This window comes from Crinia signifera, chromosome 5 (assembly GCF_055691185.1).
Source record: "Crinia signifera chromosome 5, ASM5569118v1, whole genome shotgun sequence".
Classification (NCBI taxonomy): domain Eukaryota; kingdom Metazoa; phylum Chordata; class Amphibia; order Anura; family Myobatrachidae; genus Crinia; species Crinia signifera.
This window is the reverse complement of record NC_139221.1, coordinates 71,863,592-71,884,211: the sequence shown is the minus strand read 5'-3', so window position 1 is coordinate 71,884,211 and position 20,620 is coordinate 71,863,592. Positions and strand designations below refer to the sequence as shown.

The 20,620-nt window shown below is 43.1% G+C and overlaps 1 protein-coding gene across 4 annotated transcripts in view; it reads right to left on the bottom strand.

The window, feature by feature from the left end:
- Positions 1 to 264: 264 nt before the first annotated feature.
- The window catches only part of NOL4 (nucleolar protein 4), a 289,423-nt gene continuing 269,067 nt past the window's right edge, over positions 265 to 20,620 (bottom strand). For all 4 annotated transcript variants that reach the window (XM_083187452.1, XM_083187451.1, XM_083187453.1 and 1 more), the window contains 3 exons: positions 8,709 to 8,889; positions 7,966 to 8,091; positions 265 to 2,782 (listed from right to left, as the gene is read on the bottom strand). In XM_083187452.1, coding sequence (XP_083043578.1) covers positions 2,589 to 2,782; positions 7,966 to 8,091; positions 8,709 to 8,889 — 501 coding nt within the window. In that variant the 3' untranslated portion in view covers positions 265 to 2,588. The remainder of the gene's footprint in view (positions 2,783 to 7,965; positions 8,092 to 8,708; positions 8,890 to 20,620) is intronic.

Genomic DNA, 20,620 nt, shown 5'->3' with positions numbered 1-20,620 from the left:
TATTTCCGTCGATCGGAAATATCGTTCGGCATTGAATGCCCCCTTAATGTGAGTCAAAGAGAGGTAACAGTTACACTATTCACCAGACAGGACGTTACTAAAGGTTGCAGGTCTTTTTATATAAAATGTGCAGCAAATCGCTGCCTGTGGTTTGGTAATGCTACCATTCATTACCTGAGCACGGTCTCTATTGCTACACCTTTTGCATATACAGTATGAGTATAGGGTTCCCCTGGCAAAAATACAGAGCAGAAAATTATACGTTTTACACATAAATCAATTTATTTATCCAAACAAAACAGAGGAAATGTCAGCCCTCAAATCTTTGATTTTTTTTTTCACTGAAATTTGTGGATCTGGTTCCACAACTTAAAGTTGTCTTGTTTAATAATAATAATAATGTACAATATATTAAAAATATTAATAATTCAATAGTTTTTCACATTATATTTCACAAACAGTATCACAAAAGTTTTTTTTGTAAGTAAGCAACAAGAATTCTAGAAACACTCAAAAAAGCATAGCAATGCCCACAGTTACAAGAAAAAGTGCACATTACCTAGTCACAATCACAGTCAGTCTATAGAAAACAGGTATGTTTATGTACAAAATATCATCACTGATGCCTTAAACTCATTGTCAAAAATTGAATTACATTTTTACATGAAATAAGGCAAATTCAGGAATGCACAAGGGACGTGATATTTAACAAAAGCTAAACAACTAAACAAATATCATACTGTGCAAAGAATAAAAGTACCGTCTACTGCTAAAGTGAAAATTAGGATTCAGTGCACAAAGAAACACTAATAATGTGAAGTCCACATCATCAAATAATGAACTAGAGAGGCTGGAATTTTGTATTCATTTACAGATTGTTTCTGTACACGTTCCGGTCTTGTGGGAGGTTATAGTTCTATCCCTTTTTATTTGGAGAGCAGTTAGCAGTTCAAGGTTCTGCAAGGCAGTGTGCCGCTAACACCTCTGGCAGCAAAAGGGTTTACCCGCTGGGCGCTCAGTGGTGATGTCTATTACACCCAATGGGTTGCTAAATATATCTGTGTAAAATGAAAAAATACACACCAGAGTGCAAATAATCCGATTGTCACTTGCAGCCTCTTAAATATCAGCAATATCCAACCTCAGAGAAAAGGACTTGCACACGTTTACAGCAGCAAAAATGATGACGAAAGAACACAGCTATATATTCCCTGGGTTGTGTTGTACAGAGAACTTGTAATGTCATTGATGCTCTAGAATCCTATGATACCTTGACAACACTGCCAGGGGATCCAGCTACATATATGCCAATGCTATGTTGTTGCAGAATACTTCACACTAAAATTTTACCAATAATAATTTAAAAAGAAAAAAAAAAAAAAAAGGATATTTGTAAACATTTATAAAATTCGAAATTCTAATTTTGTCGTCTGGTTTGTGAAACTCCTTCTCTTTGGGTAACAAGGAAGCTTTAAATGTTTGCCAATTACATTTGAAGCTGCATTATTTTTCTGAAACTGTTGCTTAGAACATGGCACTGCCTTGTCCTCTATTGTGTATAGAAGTCTTAGTACAATTCTATTGTAAGGCAGTCTCATGTCACATGCAGGACTCTCAAATACCGACATCTAAGGAGAGTTCCCGACATGTCCGTTCTCTGGAGGAGTATCTCTCCTAGTGAATCTGTAATCGCTTATTTTGAGGTACCTTTTATATCAGATATGTAGCTTCAAGGCTTTAGCAGGTATGTACAGCTTACAAATTATTTATTTAACCCAAACCCAGTTACTCGACCATTTTCTCTGACGCCCTTAACTACAGCAGCTAACACAAAAGGCCTTAACTCTACAGGGACAAAATCATTCAAATGAAAACAACGTTTAACATATAGAAAATATCACTTGGAAAATGGCTTCATTTGGACATGGAGGTATACATTCCTCGTTCCTGTAACCCCTCAGTGGACTTCTGCAAGATGTTACCCGCCGTGTGCTTTCTTTTAGCAATCACAAACTGAAAGGGCTGTAGGAAATAGCAACTGAAAATATTTTCTCAATTGTCGGGAATGTGGAAAGTTCGCTGTCATATAAATTAAAATGTCTGCATGAAAAAAGATGACCATATAAAAATCACATCATTTAAAAAATATGCAATCCTTCATTGAATATTCTACCATGAGGGGTATGTTTGGCATTTTCTCCTGCCATATCATGTAGATTTCATTCCAGAGTCAGTAGAACACTCCACTAATATTGCACTTGGAAATAATTTAACATCTTAGTTTCTCCCATTTGCTCCACCGCCTTTGCATGACTTAATGATCTACAAGCCACATATGCAATATTTAAACCGACACACTGAGAACAAAAAGCTGGACACATCAAAGACCTGCAGAACGTCAGAGGTCTCAAGTTCACCGGCAGCACCTTAACATCACTTCATGGACTGAGAACAGTGTGGCATTATGGTAATTAGCTCCTCTACTCGTCAGTGCGAAAACCGGACGGCTCCACTCTGGCATCTACACTGTCGGCATGTCATTAGTGGAACGCTGTGATTAAATCAGGACAGGGAAGAGGTTGTGTGACTCAGTTCTGCTGTAAGATCAGGTTTTCTAGTTCATCTGCTGAACGTAACAAAAATGCGGCAGATTCTCGGTAGCCGGCGACGAGTTGCCTGACTGCGTTGATTTCAGTAGTATTTAGCTGAGGTCTGGAGCTTGTGTTGGTGGACGATGTGGAAGTAGTTGCCAGCTGACTCTTCATGCTCAGATCTGTTGGCCCTGTTAAAGACAAATCATAGTTAATGCACATCAGTATCACAGCAATGCCTCTTTCATGCAGTATACTGAACTGCAAGGCACAGTCATCTGTACACATTAGTCACATCAATGAAGCTGCTGACAATGAGATGCTAATGGCTTTCATGAGCAGATAATAGAGAATATTAATGTATGTAAAGGGCATTTATGTGATATCATGTACAGGAAGATTGAAGAGTGTAAGGAACGGGCAGTATTACTGTACCAGGACGTCAAAAGTCATTAAGGCGCGGCAGACACCTCTGTATTAGTGGCTGGGAACCCTTAATTAGGCCCTGACTAAAACCATAGTAGTCGATCATTAATAATCTAGGTCCAACTCCGTTTTAATGTAAAGCAGTGAGTTATTTTATTGCTGACAAGTCATCTAGGGGCTATCTCCCTTTGTGTAGGATGCCCACTTGCCTAATGTGTTATGTATATTTCATATAAGAAAGCCGCTTAAATCTGCTCAGTGCAACAAAAATGCAGCTGATCCCATAATGCCAGTGACTGACTGATTGCCTTACTGCATTCATTGCTGTAAGATTTAGCTAAGGAATGAAGCCTTTGTTGTAGGAAAGGTAATAGCACGGTACCCAGTTACGCTTTCAGCGTAGCCCAACAGCTGCCTAGCGTAGTGACTCCGTGGCAGTGACCCAACGGCTACCTAGTGTAGTTAGCGCAGTGACTCCACGGCAGCCCGGCTCTGTCCCCACCAGATCCCCTGCGCTGGCGTCTCAGATGCTCCTGCATCTCAGTAACTATTGCGGCAGGGTACAACAACCCTGCCCGCTTCAGGGAGACAGGGTTAGGGGGTTCGGTAGCATGTGAGTTTCGTGCCCAAAGGGGGTATGCGGGCACAAGTGCGTTTTATGCACAATAAAGGAGGCATTTGCCAGTGCTCCATGTTACATACTACTAAATGCCTCCTTTTGAAACCCCCACTATCCACGCCAGCCCTAAGCATGACGAGTGCAGCGAGCCCTGCCAGGGGATGCGTTACGCGTCCCCCCGGCCTGTTCATACCCCCACTATCCACGTCAGTGTGGAGTTGCTTGTATAAAGTGTGGTGAGCGCAGCGAGGGGACGCAGATTACTTTACATGTATTCCGCGTCCGCTCGCCACGCTTCAGGCTCTGTGGCTCACCACACTTCATAAAATTAACTCCACGCCGACGTGGATAGTGGGGGCATGAACAGGTCCCGGGGAGACGCGTAACACCTGCGCTTGCCATGCTTCAGGCTGGCATGGCCAAGCGAACACTATGCTCATTCTGACAGGGACGCTACGCTAACTACATGACGGGCGCCGTGCTATTACACAAGTACCTTGGAAAATGTTAACAATGTTTCAATTATATTGAAAGTATAGGGATTATTGCACTACCTGTTTCAGTGCATACTGTCAGCCATTGACCAGCATCAGCATGCCTTTACTCAATTATTTCCAGTGCATATACTCAACAACAGCTCTACTTACAGGGCCTATGAGCAGGGCTGGGCCTCGATTGGGAACATCTGCCCCTGGGCTGATGCCTCTGGATCTTCTTTGAAAGAAGGTTGACAATCCTACACTGCACTCTGCATTCTCTACCTGCCTCTCAGTCTGTTGCCAGACAGGATGGCTTTCAGCATGCTGATTGGTGGATGTCTGGAACTATCCACCACTCCAAGTGCTGAAAGCAATTCACTGTATGAATTTGGATAGACGATGCAGGAATGCAGGTGGGGTAAACTGTGAAATTATTTTTTATTTATTCCCATGAATGGGATGTTAGGGGCCTAGTTAATCTCCTTCACCAGGTCCTACAATGCTGTTCGGACAGCCCTGACTCTCACTAAAACCTTCAATTCACCTCTTCTTTTCTATTCTCCTAATTAATTAGCAATTGGAAAACTCTTCTGTCTTTATAATTCTATGGGGGGTGGGGGTTACTGAATTATTTCCTGTACAATTAAATGTTGATGCTGTATAAATCTATAGTCACCCTATTTTTAGACTAATTAAAAAAAAAAAGGGCATCCTCCATTCCTGAGAAGCCCCCCACATTTGGAATGCAGGGTACTGTCACTCGGACCACCCCCATTCATGTTCCTCCCCACACCGGACCAATGTGCTGTGCCTAACCTAAACACCATTACAAGCAGCTTCACTTGTCACTATGAGATAATGTATCCCTACTCTATCTTGGAGTTTATAAAACTTCATGCCATTATGGTAATTAGTCTTGCTTACTACAAATTAATTTGTGTGGAGTTAAAAATGAAAAGTGTGATGATTCATTGTCAGAGGAGACATGCACGAGATGGTGTGATGGCGGTATAACTCACCCGGCAAGGCGTAAGGAAAGCTCATTACATAGAAATCACTAGCCTGTTATTACATACTCTATGGCCCTGGATGTAGGAGAGCTCCTTAATATACAATGACATATCATACACTGTACGCCTGAATTATGGGTCTCCTTCTAATGCTAATGTATACAATATAATTATACATTATCATAGTATGCTAGGCCTTAGCAATAACATTAAAAGGTCACATTGGAGTCTGAATGAAATGTAACAGCAATGCATATATAAATTAGAAATATGCAGTACAAGCAATGCTATGTGTGTACCAATAAGAAGATACAAAAAGCAACTAACACAATTCATGTAATATTCATTTCCATCTGAACAACTTGCGGCTTTTACATTATCACATTTCTGCTTAATTGCTTACCTCCCCTTTTAACACATCTTCCTCCCTCAGTGATCTTCTGCCACTTTCCTACACTGTAGGTGCACATACACTGGGCGTTTTTGCCCAGTGTGTATGCCGGGTGATCACTATGTGCATAAACACTGCATACACACTGAGTGATTTAAACACAGCCCAGCGATTTTCACGGTGGGGCGGAACCACTTTCCGCAGTAGGAGACTTTGAAAAGTGGTTAACTCGGCCGGAAAAATAGGCCAACGGGTGGCAGCAGCCAGCTAAGATGTGGGAGCGCGCATCAGTGCTCACCACCCGCCCATACACACTAGGTGATTTGAGCTAAAAATCACCTAGTGTGTATGGGCCTTTACTGCACTAAGCACTTGCATATATCTCCTTGTCCAACTCATGTCACCGCTGACTGGCATAATGTGCCACAAAACTCATTCAGCTACTGGAGAAGCTATAAACAATATGGTGCCACAATACTCATTCAGCTTCTGGAGAAGCTACATATATGTACTCATTCAGCTGCTGGAGAAGCTACATATGGGGCCACTGTACTCATTCAGCTGCTGGAGAAGCTACATACAATATGGTGCCACTGTACTCATTCAGCTGCTGGAGAAGCTACATATGGGGCCACTGTACTCATTCAGCTGCTGGAGAAGCTACATATGGGGCCACTGTACTCATTCAGCTGCTGGAGAAGCTAAATATACGGCCCACTGTACTCATTCAGCTGCTGGAGAAGCTACATATGGGGCCCACTGTACTCATTCAGCTGCTGGAGAAGCTACATATGGGGCCCACTGTACTCATTCAGCTGCTGGAGAAGCTACATATGGGGCCCACTGTACTCATTCAGCTGCTGGAGAAGCTACACATGGGGCCACTGTACTCATTCAGCTGCTGGAGAAGCTACATATGGGGCCACTGTACTCATTCAGCTGCTGGAGAAGCTACATATGGGGCCCACTGTACTAATTCAGCTGCTGGAGAAGCTACACATGGGGCCACTGTACTCATTCAGCTGCTGGAGAAGCTACGTATGGGGCCACTGTACTCATTCAGCTGCTGGAGAAGCTACGTATGGGGCCACTGTACTCATTTAGCTGCTGGAGAAGCTAAATATACGGCCCACTGTACTCATTCAGCTGCTGGAGAAGCTACATATGGGGCCCACTGTACTCATTCAGCTGCTGGAGAAGCTAAATATACGGCCCACTGTACTCATTCAGCTGCTGGAGAAGCTACATATGGGGCCCACTGTACTCATTCAGCTGCTGGAGAAGCTACATATGGGGCCCACTGTACTCATTCAGCTGCTGGAGAAGCTACATATGGGGCCCACTGTACTCATTCAGCTGCTGGAGAAGCTAAATATGGGGCCCACTGTACTCATTCAGCTGCTGGAGAAGCTACACATGGGGCCACTGTACTCATTCAGCTGCTGGAGAAGCTACACATGGGGCCACTGTACTGATTTTCGTCAAACAAGATGTCCAAGATTTTGACATTTTTACCCAATCAAAATATAGAAATGAAAAATATAGGCATGCTTATATGCATTATCAATGTCGACATTATGATTGTCTATATTTTGATATGGTCAAAATATTGAAACACAAAATATTGACATGCTTAGAGCACTGGGCTCAGTTGAGGATTGCATCTCTAAAGACACATCAAAGTCTGCATCATTAAGAGGGACACCTGGTAAAGATGGCCACCTTGGCAGTCATATATAGCCTGAAAGAAGTTCATCTCAACACTAGCCAATGGTCTTAAGGAAGTCTAGTGTTGTAGAATTTATGTGCACCAACTTGGTCTCAACGTTTCTGTAATGACCAGCTGGCCATACATCTACAGATTTATTGTCCGATCTGGATGGCTGGAACAAAAACCTGGTAATGGATGAGAGCAAATGACAGTTGACCACTTGCTTCGAAATGCTGGGAAACTGACAAACTGTCATTCAGATGTTACCACGTTTTTTGTTCCAACCAGCTAGAACTGACAATAGATTTGCAGAAATATGGCCAGCTTAAGCATGAACTTACATGCTGGTCATTTTACTGCAAAGCTGCAGACATGTGTCTGGTACATAGGGCCTGGCCCCAACTAAAAACTTGTTTTTTTAACATAAATGTCTACATATGTAGTTGTTAACCCTTTCAAGTTCAACGTCTATACAGGCTCAACAGCCCTAGCGCTAGTAGCAGATCCAATGGAGAGGCACTTTAAAATAAGAACATTAACATCGTTCAACATTCAATGTAGACCATTTTTGTATAAAAAAAAAAATACAATTTAATTATTGTTTGAGTTGCAAAAAAAAAATCTGCAAAAGTTTAAGCAAATCCTATCTACTTAGCACCAAGTTTACCCTGCATCTACTTTCCCTTATGCCCTCCCCACTTTAAATAACAGAAATGAATACACCATTTTCCCCCTTACCATTTGTATTGTTACTTGGTGTTGCAGGTGAAGCAGGCAGGGGCTCACTCGGGTCAACCCCTGAAGGGTGAAGCGCACGTCCGCCTCCTGTTGCGAGACCATCCAGAGCAGGCCTAGGTGGAGGCACTGAAGAGAAAAGTAAGTGAACCTACTGTTCGCATAATCGGTCACATACATTTATGACAAAAGCAGAGTTCACAAATTGTTTCCCTTAATGGATTGTGCACTGTAAATCATACTCAGCTTATTCTGTATACACCATAGATGCCACTAGTATAATTGACTATACATATCCTGAATATTGGCTGACACATAGCTTTAAAACTTAAATGCCCAACTATATGAAACAATATCATGGGAGATAGACATTAGTTGCCATACCATTTACATAACTTCTCACATTTATCAGTCGTTTTAGGTGTAGATAGGGTTAGTGTCTGTCACCTTCTGATTGCTGCGGTGCCTCCCCCATTAGAACATCCTTTTGTCATATACTCTATGTCCAACTCTGATAAGTTCCCCATAACCTTTGCATATACAATTATGAACCTACTTAGACGCAACTGAATAAAGCAACTTGAATCTCTATTAAATATATGCAGTACCTGAAAACAAAAAAACAATCTAAACAATTTATGGTTTAATTTGATGGTGTGCTTTGCATTTTATTACTGGATATATATAGTAGAGGAATGTATTTAATGTAGACCTTAGAATAGCAGAGGAAATGCAGTGACACTCACCACTGTTTGCAGTATCTGAGAGATTGAGTAAGCCTCCTCCTAGCCCCCGGTAACTATGGTAACTGTAAGTCCCATTCCCATTGATGTATAACACCTCTTGCGTGCTGGATACAGCGGACGTGGAGTACGTCACCTGTGCAGTTTCTTGCTTGTATGGTTTGTCGGGTAGTGCTGGTTCCTCCTGCAAGATATTGTGTCAACATGTATCGGTTTATTAATGCAATACATTTAGCTTCATTATTAGGAGAATTCTAATATTTGTAAGACAAAAATAACTCATAAAACTGTTTTTTTAACAAACAATTTTTCAGACAAGAACTTTGCTGTATATGGATACTGTGGATTTACTGGATATTTGCTCCTTTAAACATTGTTAGTAAAATCCCTCCATGTACAATATATTAACAATACTAAAGATATACAGTATGGAAATAGCGTGTTTCCAAAACCGTGGGGGGAAGTAATGTTTCTCTACACTGCACACTTCAGTGCAGAGTTGCACTGAAATTGGACATTTTAGGGGAAATGTAATAGGATGAAAGATTCAGAAAGTGAGAGATTTGGTAAGAAAGCTCCAGTTTTTTTTTATCATTTACACTTCAAAATGAAACTGGTTTTGAAGTGTAAATGATTGCCGCTTTATAAAAACTGGAGATTTCTTACTTTCTGAATCTCTCACCCTATTAAATGTCCCTGAAATTCTTCCCAATTGTGTGCATGGAACAAAAATATACTGTATATTTGACTTAATATAGAGTAGTACTTCTCTTGCGATGTGCCTGTTCCTATGTGTAAAGCCTTAATTAGTGATGTGCAAGGAAAACCACCACCCAGGGCTGATGAGTCTGCCCTGTGCCAACTGTGTTGGTTTGCAACCTGCATACCCCACAAGTCAATCAACCCCCCATCACTGAACACTACGGTCTACTTGAGAAAGTCCCATTACATCCCAGCAGAGCTGTAACAGCGCTCCAGTCTCTCCCCGCCCCCTTTTTGCGTTAATTCACACACAGGGAGCGGGGTTCCAGCACATGGAAACCCCAGAAGTCTCCAGAGTCTCTGGGCCTTGTGTGGGTCTACTGACTTTAAGGGTTCTGTTCCATGTACTCCGCAAGCCAAAAGCATGGGCAATGGTGCGGGCAACAGACCGTCCATTGAGCCTTTGCATGGCGCACCCCTCACCCACACGGAATTACGGCCCGACAGGATCGGAATTTTGTTTGGATACCTTTACAAAACTAACATAATTAGCTGCTAATTGGTACTTAATTTTCACAATTAAAAGCACTGGACACTTTCTCTCACATGGTGGAGATGATTTGAATATTAATTTAGGATTTGATCCCAGTATTTCTATATAGAGTGTGATCCCAATTATTGTATTTAATTTTATTAATTGTCTATGTATAAACTTATTTGTGATTGGTTTTTATTTTTAATAAATTGATTATTAATTACATACTAATAAATTGAATTTATTATATTCAGCTGTGTGGCGCTCTCTCAAAAAAAGTCACTTGTGTGGTTGTAATTCTACATACATTTGTATCTCTTTTAATTCATTTTTGGTTACTTGAGCAAATCTCCAGATTGCTATTGGGAGCAGCCTATTTTCTATTTTTTTATTACATTAATTCATCCAGTTAATTAATACCTATTTTATGTATTATATTTAAAATAGCAAATTAATTCAGTGCGCCCGATTTTTTTCCTTGTTTGTATACAACATTGCCTGGACCTAAATGTGCTCAGCTGAGTGCATGGTGACAAAACACGCAAGATACAGTCATCAGATGAGTGTTCAACTCTGCATCCACACAGATGTACGCATGTAGAAGGGAGCTTGATACACGTACACAGATTTACAATTACATAGAAACATAGAATTTGACGGCAGATAAGAACCACTTGGCCCATCTAGTCTGACCCTTTTTTAAACATGTTACCTCAAACCATATTTGATCCTCATTTTTTTGTAAGGATATCAATATGCCTATTCCAAGCATGTTTAAATTGTACTACTGTATTTACTACTGTATTTACCTCTACCACCTCTGATGGTAGGCTATTCCACTTATCTACTACTCTTTCTGTGAAGTAATTCTTCCTCAAATTTCCCCTGAATCTTCCTCCCTCTAGTTTCAGTCCTCGTGTTCTGCTGCTCCTCCTCCTGTGAAGAATGGCTCCCATTCTTTACAGTTAAGGTTTTCTATTCCCAGTAAATCATATTTATAATAAGCACAGCTCTATTCAAACTTTTGTGACTCAAGGTTAAGAAATGCAGACAAAACTTAGATAGAAGACTGACACTGTATACTCCACACCTGCTCTTCAGTTAGAGAAGGAACCTATACACATTATTGAGTTCTGGGATTGTTATTATAGACAAGGTCAGTTACACAGAGAGTCTCTGGAAGGAAGATGGTGAGAGTTGTGTATAGTACTTAGCAGTCATCATTTTACAAAGGGGTGAAAGAAAATACATTAGCCTTCTGACGATAAAGAACTATGTTTGTAATATGTGCCGTGTACAAAGGATACAGTGGAACGCAGCATCTGTATGTTGGCTGCTTAAGGAGTATTTGAGCGCATGTTCATTAAACTGCTTTTATGTTGACATTTCCCAAGGAAAACCATAATAAATTGAGCAAAATACCTGAGGACTTATGGTGTGTACACACGGGTACAAAATTGCATCGGGATCGAATGCAGATCGTATGCAGATCGCATGTAGATGAAGAGGCGTAGCGATGGCGGAGCACGAGCTCCATGCGCAGGAAGATCAGACTGGCACCGGAGCCATGCCTTTTCACCGCCAGCTCACCCACCAGCCCTGTCCGCTCCCCCGCCTGCTCCTGGCTCCCTGCTGTGCCAGGGGACGTGCAGGCAGGTGACTGCAAAAGCCTGCCGCCGCACCTGCACACTTTCTGCTGCCGTACAGGTCTACAGGAATATGGCCGCCGGAGAAAAGGACACCTGGTGACCTCTCTACAGAAGGCGGCGCTGTGGCCAGGGTGTAGGAGGGGAAGCAACCTTTCCACCTTCCTTCCGGCTTGTGCGTTCCACCTTCCTTCTGGCCTGTGTTCCAATGGATGGCATTTTCATCTATTGCTGGAGCCTGATCAGGTAGTGACTTCTATAGAGGGGGAGCAGCCTGTGGTGTCCCACTATACAGAGGGAGCGGCTTGTGGTGCCATGTGTTTGTTGTTGTTATTATTATTATATGGGGGGAGCAGCCTTTGGTGTCCCGTTATTATTATACAAGAGGAGCAGCCTGTGGTGTCCCCCTATACAGGGGGGCAGCCTGTGGTGTCCTGTTGTTATTATTTTGTTATTATTATACAGGTGGAGCAGCCTGTTGTGACCTGTTGTTATTATTATACAGGGAGGGCAGCCTGTGATGTCCCGTTATTATACTAGGGGAGCAGCCTGTGGTGTCCCACTATACAGGGGGAGCGACCTGTGGTGTCCTGTTGTTGTTATTATACAGGGGGAACAGCCTGTGGTGTCTCATTATTATTATACAAAGGGAGCACTCTATGGTGCACCACTATACAGGGGGAGCGGCCTGTGGTGCAGTGGCGTAAGTTCTTTCCAGATGCCCGGAGGCAAGATATATATTTTTGCCCCCCCCCCCCCCCCCACACACACACACAACCCTATACAACCTTATATAAAATATATTTTTCTGTTCAGAAATATAGATAGATAGAGAACACATACAGTATATATTTCAGAACTCAGCCACAGAAGGATATTTGGCTTTTAAAAAAACTGATTTAAGCTTCCAGGGGAGGAGAGGTGCCCCCTTGGGAGCAGGAGCCCGGCGGCAGATGACTCCATTGCCTCCCAGAGTTCTGCCTCTGCTGTGGTGTATTATTATTATTATACAGAGTGAGCAGCCTGTGGTGTTCTGTTGTTATGATTGTACAGAGAGAGCAGCCAGTGGTGTCCTGTTATTATGTATACAGGGGGAGTCACCAGATCTCATCCCCATTGAGCTGTAGTGGGCAGTGGCGTAACTAGACATTTTGCTCCCCCCTGCCAAAAAAAGTGTCTTGGGTATGTGGCCTCACTGCAAGGGCGTGGCCTTGCCATACACTGTAATGATCATTAGACAATATGCCCCTTACACATTATGCCTCCCACCGTATTGCCTATTACACATTATGCCACACACCATAATGCCCATTACAGAATACAACACTCACCTTAATGTCCATTACACAATATGTCACACAGCGTAATGTCCATAACACATTATGCCACATAAAGGCCCTTATTCTGATTGATGCGGACTTTACCGCGTTCTTACGGATAGCGTCTTTACGGCGTCTGCGCATGCGTGGAGAACGCTACGCGCATGTGCCACGCCTTGACTCGGTACCAGTTCGGACAAAGCCCGTCCAAAACTGGTCCCCGCAATCAGTCGGGAAATAGGGGCGTATTATGGGCGTCATGCGGAATGACACATGGGCGTAGTTTCAAAGTGGGCAAAACGGGGCGGAAACATGGGCGGACACGGGGGAGTACACTTATGTTGGGGGGCGTACATTCGGAAACCACTCCGAATGCACGCGAGCAAAAAGGGCTGAAATGTGCGGTGTCCACAAGTGTACTATTGCTTTGCGGACACCACTCGTTCATGCGGTAGGCGAACGTACGCCTAATGACTACAACCATTAACACCTGAACCCAATACAATCTACTCCTTTACTCATTACTCACTAATAGGACGCTTGTCAGTGCTTTAATTGAAACCATTGCACTTCAATTGCTGTAAGGGTTAATGTGTGCAATGCATGTGTTAGGCATGCTTGTAAGGATATATTGGAATCTAATTGATTCCATTTCCAAATAAGCAGTTTTTTATGAGGATAGGTAATTGAATAAGTGGGTCATGTGATGTCTTGCAGAAGATACTTCATAGTGGGTTGTTTGGCGTAAATACTCCGCTTACGTGCGGTAGCACCGCTTGGCTCCCGGTCGGATGCGGTATTCCCGAGCATACTCTGTAATACTCTGTAATACCGTGCCGAATCGGAGTGTTTCTCCCGCACACGCATGGTTTGTATGTCGTCCGTAAACACGCCCTGTTCTTAAAGAGTGAGTCCGTCCGAATGCGGAGGACACGTGGGCGTTTCTACGGACGATGGCCGCACGCGGCAAAACACCGTGGCGTGCGGACCGCTCCGTAAGAATGCGGGAATTTCCGCACAGATCAGAATAAGGGCCAAAGTAATGCCAATTACACATTATGTCACACATTGTAAAGCCTGTTCTATATTGAAGAAGGTCAGCTCTAAGGATACTGGTGTTCATTATACTGACGATGACATTACTTTGAAACACAAATAGTATAAGTGTATGGCCAGTACTAGGCTGAGGGGATGTCATGGACACTAAGGGTAGGTGGGTTACAGTTATTCTGGGGAAAAGGGTTTGGCTTTGGGTTAAGTTTAGGCTGCAGATAGGGAGGGTTAGGTCTGGGGAGTAGGAGGAGAGGTTAAGTATGCTTACCCAGCCCCTGTTAAGATTCTGTTTAGCGCAATGCTGCTGTCGGTATTCTGACCGCTGGCATCCTGCACACCAGTCACACATAATAATCCCAACTGTAGCAGCATAGTAAGTTACATATACAGGCACCCTCTCTCCCCACCCCCACTCAGAACTGAAGCAGTGCTGCCCCTGAAGTCACACCTGTCACAATCTAAGCCCGGCGATTCCCCAGATTCACCAATCTGCGAATCCCTGCCACGTGAAACGGTTACAGAGTACCATAACGTGTCTATTTCAGCACTATTTTCCTCTTGCCACCAACCACATTACCAAGTTTGGACCCAGTCTACGGCAGCTATGGTTTTGCCTTCACACAAAATTATGAATTACATGGTAGCGCCCTGGTGAATTCGTCAGAGGCTTGGGCTGGATAACAACAGACACCAAAACTAAATTATAATTTTTAATTTAAGTGGAAACACTACAAGGCTTACAGTATTACAGAAAATATAGGTTACGAGACATATTGTTAAAAGTTAAAAGTCACAAGTAAAAGACAATTTCAGAGAAAATAAAAATTTGGAAATAAAAACCCACCAATCCGATAAGACAGTGGGATGGAGTGGAATCTCTCCGTGTACTGGAGCATTTCAGAGACCGGTATCAGACCCGTCTCATTCCAAGGATAATGAACAATTTTCTTGTGTGTCCTGCACTTTTAAAATCTGCACACTCCACACACACACACAGCCCCCACCTCAGGAATCTTCACTGTCACATGGGGTCCCCTGGTGATATACGCAGGGGCTGGCTAATTTACTTTCACTTTGAAGCAGAGCAATTAGCTAACAACAACCAAAGCTCTGACACCTAAGGATCTAAGGGGAATCTGCTTTTGTATACAGAGCGACCCCCTGGGGTCAGAGTCAACAAACGGTTTTGAGACACACAAGCCAGAGCAGGTCACTGAACAAAAAAATTACAGTAATCTGTATAGAGCGCTAATCAAGGCTGTTTATCTCAATATGGGCTGCTGCAACAGGGGTTAGTCAGACCCCTTAAAAGAGTACAAGGAAAGAGGGGGGGTATGCAGCGCTCTTTTAATGATGCAATCAAATTGTAATACACAACACATTTATTGATAAAAATAACAAATAAAAACACTTAATATTGATATTAAAAGAGAATTATAGCATGTAGACCTGTCTATGATTGATTTGAAAAATAACCTGCTCTGGTCACTCAAAAGTCCCAGCACTTGTTAGAGAAAGAAGATATGGGAGTCCAATTTGTAATCCTTTGTTTGCTGCTGGAGGTGTCCCAGTCCTGTGGAGGGACTTGGTGGCTTTGGGGATCCTCTCTAAGATGCGGCTGTATTAATATAGGAAATTGTGCTCCAATTGTAAATCTTCATATAGTTCTCTGGAGGTGTCCCAGTCCGTGAGGACCAAGGTGGAGTGGGGATCCTCTCTAAAGTGCAGTAGTGCTTGAGGGATAAATTTCCAAATATATGGGGATAAAGTGCAAGTCCAGATAATTAAGCAGGGTAATAGTAACAGGTCACAGACAGGTCCCTGGAAACACACCAACGCGTTTCGCTGTCACTTCAAGGACAGCTTTTTCCCAGGTCACTGTCTGGGTTCTAGGGGAAAAAAAGGGGGTTGTAGTGACCAGGAGAGGCCACACAGTAGCGCTGATCTGAATAGATGTTGTTTTTATATTGTAACAACTTGATTTACTATTATTATCCCAATATATAACTCCGGGCACAGTTTGTTTTAATTTAGATGTTGGAGTGTGGTTGCAGCCTTCTTTTGGGAGGATTGTGTACCCCCCACACGTGTAAACAAGAAGGATTATAGTGGCAATCAGATGGTTGTCACTGAGAAAGCGCAACTGCACTCCAATAATACACACTGATCAATGAATAAAGCTGAAAATTTATTTTAAAAAATACATATTATAACAATTCATGCATGATATATAATTCATAATAAAAAACACACCCACATACAAGACATACAACATATAACATAGAGAGTCCGGTTATTAGGCACTTGATGAGGCTTATTTATAGTCTCTAATGAGGCTTAGTGAGGCTTTCTGTATGGCTTAATGATTTGCAAAATGAGTGAGGCAAAAGATATTTTATAGTTACCAGTCCCGAATTCCGACTTATTAAAGATGTCTCCTCTGAATGAATTTAACACCATAAACGTCCTTTTTCTGAGTTTTTGCTCTCTACCTCCACTGAGGGAGAGCACTCCAGGGAAGGTGTGGAACAGGGTACTTTCCCCAAAGATTACCGGCAGATGAATACCGCAGAGTATTGAGACGCTTTTTTTCAGATGGTCACGGGTGCTGGGATGGTATTGGGGCTCCACATACGCGTTTCTCCGCCTTGGAATTCTATCAGAGGCTTAATAAGTCGGAATTCGGGACTGGTAACTATAAAATATCTTTTGCCTCACTCGTTTTGCAAATCATTAAGCCATACAGAAAGCCTCACTAAGCCTCATTAGAGACTATAAATAAGCCTCATCAAGTGCCTAATAACCGGACTCTCTATGTTATATGTTGTATGTCTTGTATGTGGGTGTGTTTTTTATTATGAATTATATATCATGCATGAATTGTTATAATATGTATTTTTTAAAATAAATTTTCAGCTTTATTCATTGATCAGTGTGTATTATTGGAGTGCAGTTGCGCTTTCTCAGTGACAACCATCTGATTGCCACTATAATCCTTCTAGGGGAAATGACTTCCATTGATGCTATGCTGAGGAAATAGCATCACCACATCCTGAACATTTTAAACCGAGAGTATGGAAATTCCATCTGCTTCCCTGTTTGATCAAAAAGTTATCAAAAAGTGCTGGGCAGGGGTTGTTTGAATAACCCTTTCACCCACAATTTCTTCATAACCATCCAGGATAAATGCAGGTCTGTTATCAATAACATTTTATGTACAGTTAGGCCCCTTTTGGCATCAGAACAGTGTAATCAGAATGGCACTTAATCATGACAACCAATCACAGCTTGCCTGGGCTTTGTGTTACTGGAACCCAGAGAAAAGTCAAGAAACACAGAAAAATGCTGTAGGGCAGAGGGAAGGATGGAAGACAAAAGGAGGGGCCAGTCTGTAAATGAGTGCAGTTATTTGTGGCTGGTCACAAAGGAGGGGCCTGCTACTGTACAGCACAACACTACTGGGTAAAGGTGCTGGCTAATATTGCACAGCAGCAGCTTTGATTGAATTCAGAGACCCACCTATAGCTTGGCAACCGATCTAACAGCTGCAATGTCTGCGAAGTGTAGCACAGTATCCACACAGCAGCATGTAAAAGACTGCCGATGCTGATAGTGAGGCGAAAGCATAATTGCATAATTAATAAGCGTCTTCTCACTGACCAGTTCCAGGATCGCCTGCAAAAGGTCAGATGTCATAAGTCCGATGCCGGCAGCCCAGCGCAGCATCATGGTGCCGCGTCAGTGTGGCAGTTAAGTGTCAGCTGTTAAGTGTCTGAAGCCTACGGGGAGCTGCTCTGCCTGATATGGAGGTCGGGTCTCTGCTGCTTAATCAGGTGGCAGCTCCCGCACCTGCCTGTCAGTGCAGCAGCATCCCAACCATGGAGCTCCCCGCAGATCCTGCCCGTGTGTGCTCCCCCAAGCCGCTGCGGGGTCTGCAGGCCCATTGTTGCGCCACTGGTTGTGGGAGCAGCTTGACTGTATGGTATGCAAGAAGTGCCCATCAAGACAATCCAACTTGTGGGAGGTGCTACAGGAAGCGTGGGATGAAATTTCTTCCGATTACCTCAACTAATTAGCAGCTAGAATGCCAAAGGTCTGCAATGCTGTAATTGCTGCAAAAGGTGCATTCTTTAAATAAAGCAAGATTTGAAGGACAAAATGATTATTTCAAATACAAAATCATTATTTCTAACCTTGCCAATGTCTTGACTACAGGTTCTATTCATTTTGCAACTCATTTGATAAAAGTCAGTTTTTGACTGGGTGACCACAAACTTTTGGACGATATTGTATATGTAGTTTTTGTCAAAGTGTTAAGGCAAAAATCAAGGACGCGCATCAATTTACCAATGCAGAGGACATGGAGGGTGATTACCTATTGTTATCAACACAATGCTTCCCCTTTTATATAAGCAGAGAATTACCACTAAACTTAGCTAACTTACATAGTAACATAATAATTAAGCATAAAAAAGATGTTAGTCCATCAAGTTCAACCTATTAACTTGTTATTCTTTCATGAAGATTCACAAGTATCAAATGAATGATTTTCCAGCAAAAAAGAATCTCACGGGACCTGGTGTGACGAGAGGGGCCGACATACCTGTACAGTAGGTGGTGGATGTATTTGGGTATAAAAACTACTAGGGTATATTTATTAAACCTATAACCATGCAGCTATTTCACAGGTTTTAAGGATTGCCACAATATAACAAAACCTGAAGTAGGAAGTACTAATTAAATATCTTCTGCATTGGGCAAACTAGCACTGTAAAGGTACATTTTCCCTCTGGCCAGCCATTTTCACAGGAGGTAGATTACTTTCCATAGCAGGATGCTATGAAAAGCTGTCCATCCTGTTGCTCATCTGCTGGTAATACCAGCAGTTGAGCAATGGTGGTCGGCTATGCTGCAGCGGCAGTTTTTGAGCTGAAAACCGCTCAAATAACAAAACTGAGCTGCTTTCAACCAAAAACCACCCTGTGTGTATGCGCCTTTAGACCACAATCACCATTATTTTTAATAAGTATTGCCATGTAAGCTAAATTTTTATATAGATAATGAAATAAGAAACGCTTGGCCCATATACTTGGCCTGCCCCTTTTTTAACCTTATTAGAGCATGGAGGAAATGCGATGGTGCTCCCAAAGAGGATTTATTTGCATGGTGGTAGACAGTAAGGTACCATTTGTAGGAGGTGTCGCAAGTGTGCTGTGGCAGTTTCAGAGGCATGTAACAACATGTAACTGTGTACCCATACACTGTGACCATGGCTGGTGCGTCATACTACCAGTGGCCATTGGGTTACTTAGAAGGTTGATCTTTGACTGATGCACATCCAATGGCTGCATCTTTATATGCAAGCCGTGGTTTAGAGACAATGTAAATGGGTGTCAATACAAATCCCAACAGCTAACACATTTGCATATGCTGATGTAGAGTCACATTTGCAACAGCATTCGCCTACATCGCTGAATCAGACCCAAGAAATCTCTTATACATAGTTGTCCAAATTTTCTGTTCGTTTCATAAGACCCTTTGCTCCTGATTCAGCCGAATGTGAGATACCATCAATTCACCGAACTCCAACTTGCCTCTGGGCAACTTGGTTGAACTCCTGGTAGCAGCGCAGCTTTATTCCAATACAAGTTCACTGTCTTGTTCTGCTCAGTATTTAGGCTCAGTCACACACATTAATCACCACAGTCTCCTCGCCTTGGTCAAATTGCTTAGCGGTACCTGAATCAGTTGAAATTTTGGAGACTTCCTGTGTCAGTGGTTATTACGGCAGGGTACAGCAACCTTGCCTACAGGGTTAGGGGGGTTCTGTAGCGCCTTTTCAAACCCCCACTATCCACGGCAGCCCGAAGCGTGGCGAGTGCACGCATTACGTGTCCTCCAGACCTTTTCATACCCCCACTATCCATGTTGGTGTGGAGTTGATCTATATCACCAAGCCCGACGTATGGCGAGCACAGCGAGCCCCACGAGGGGACTTGGATTACCTTACATGTAATCCGCGCCCGCTCGCCATGCTTTGGGCTCGGTTGGCTCACTGTGCTCCCCACACTACATAAAATCAACTCTACACTGACGTGGATAGTGGAGGTATGAAAAGGTCGGGAGGACGCGGAATGCATCCGCTCTCCACGCTTCGGGCTGCCGGGGATAGTGGGGTTTGAAAAGGCGCTAGAGAACCCCTAACCCTGTAGGCAGGGTTGCTGTACCCGGCCGTAATAGCCACTCAGATGCAGGAGCGTGTCATTTCTGGAGCGTCTGAGACGCTCCTGCATGTCAAAAGGATGGAGCGCCTCTCCGCTGGTGCCAGCATGATCCCCTCTCCGCCAAAGAGAGGGGATCATGCTGGCGCCGGCGGTGTGAGAGAGGCACTGAGTAGGCTTGCCGGGGACAGAGATGCAGTTCCCATCAACAGTTGGTACGGTAGTTACTTGTGTAGTTTCACGGTGGCAGCCTACGCTGATAATGTAGCTTAGGCTGCCGCCATGAAACTACACAAGTAAGGCAGCTGTTGGGCTACACTGATAACGTAGCTTAGGCTGCCGCTGTGAAACTACACAAGTAAGGCAGCCGTTGGGCTACATTAATAGCGTAGCTTCAAACATAGTCTAAGCTGCCGCCGTGAAACTACACAAGTACCGT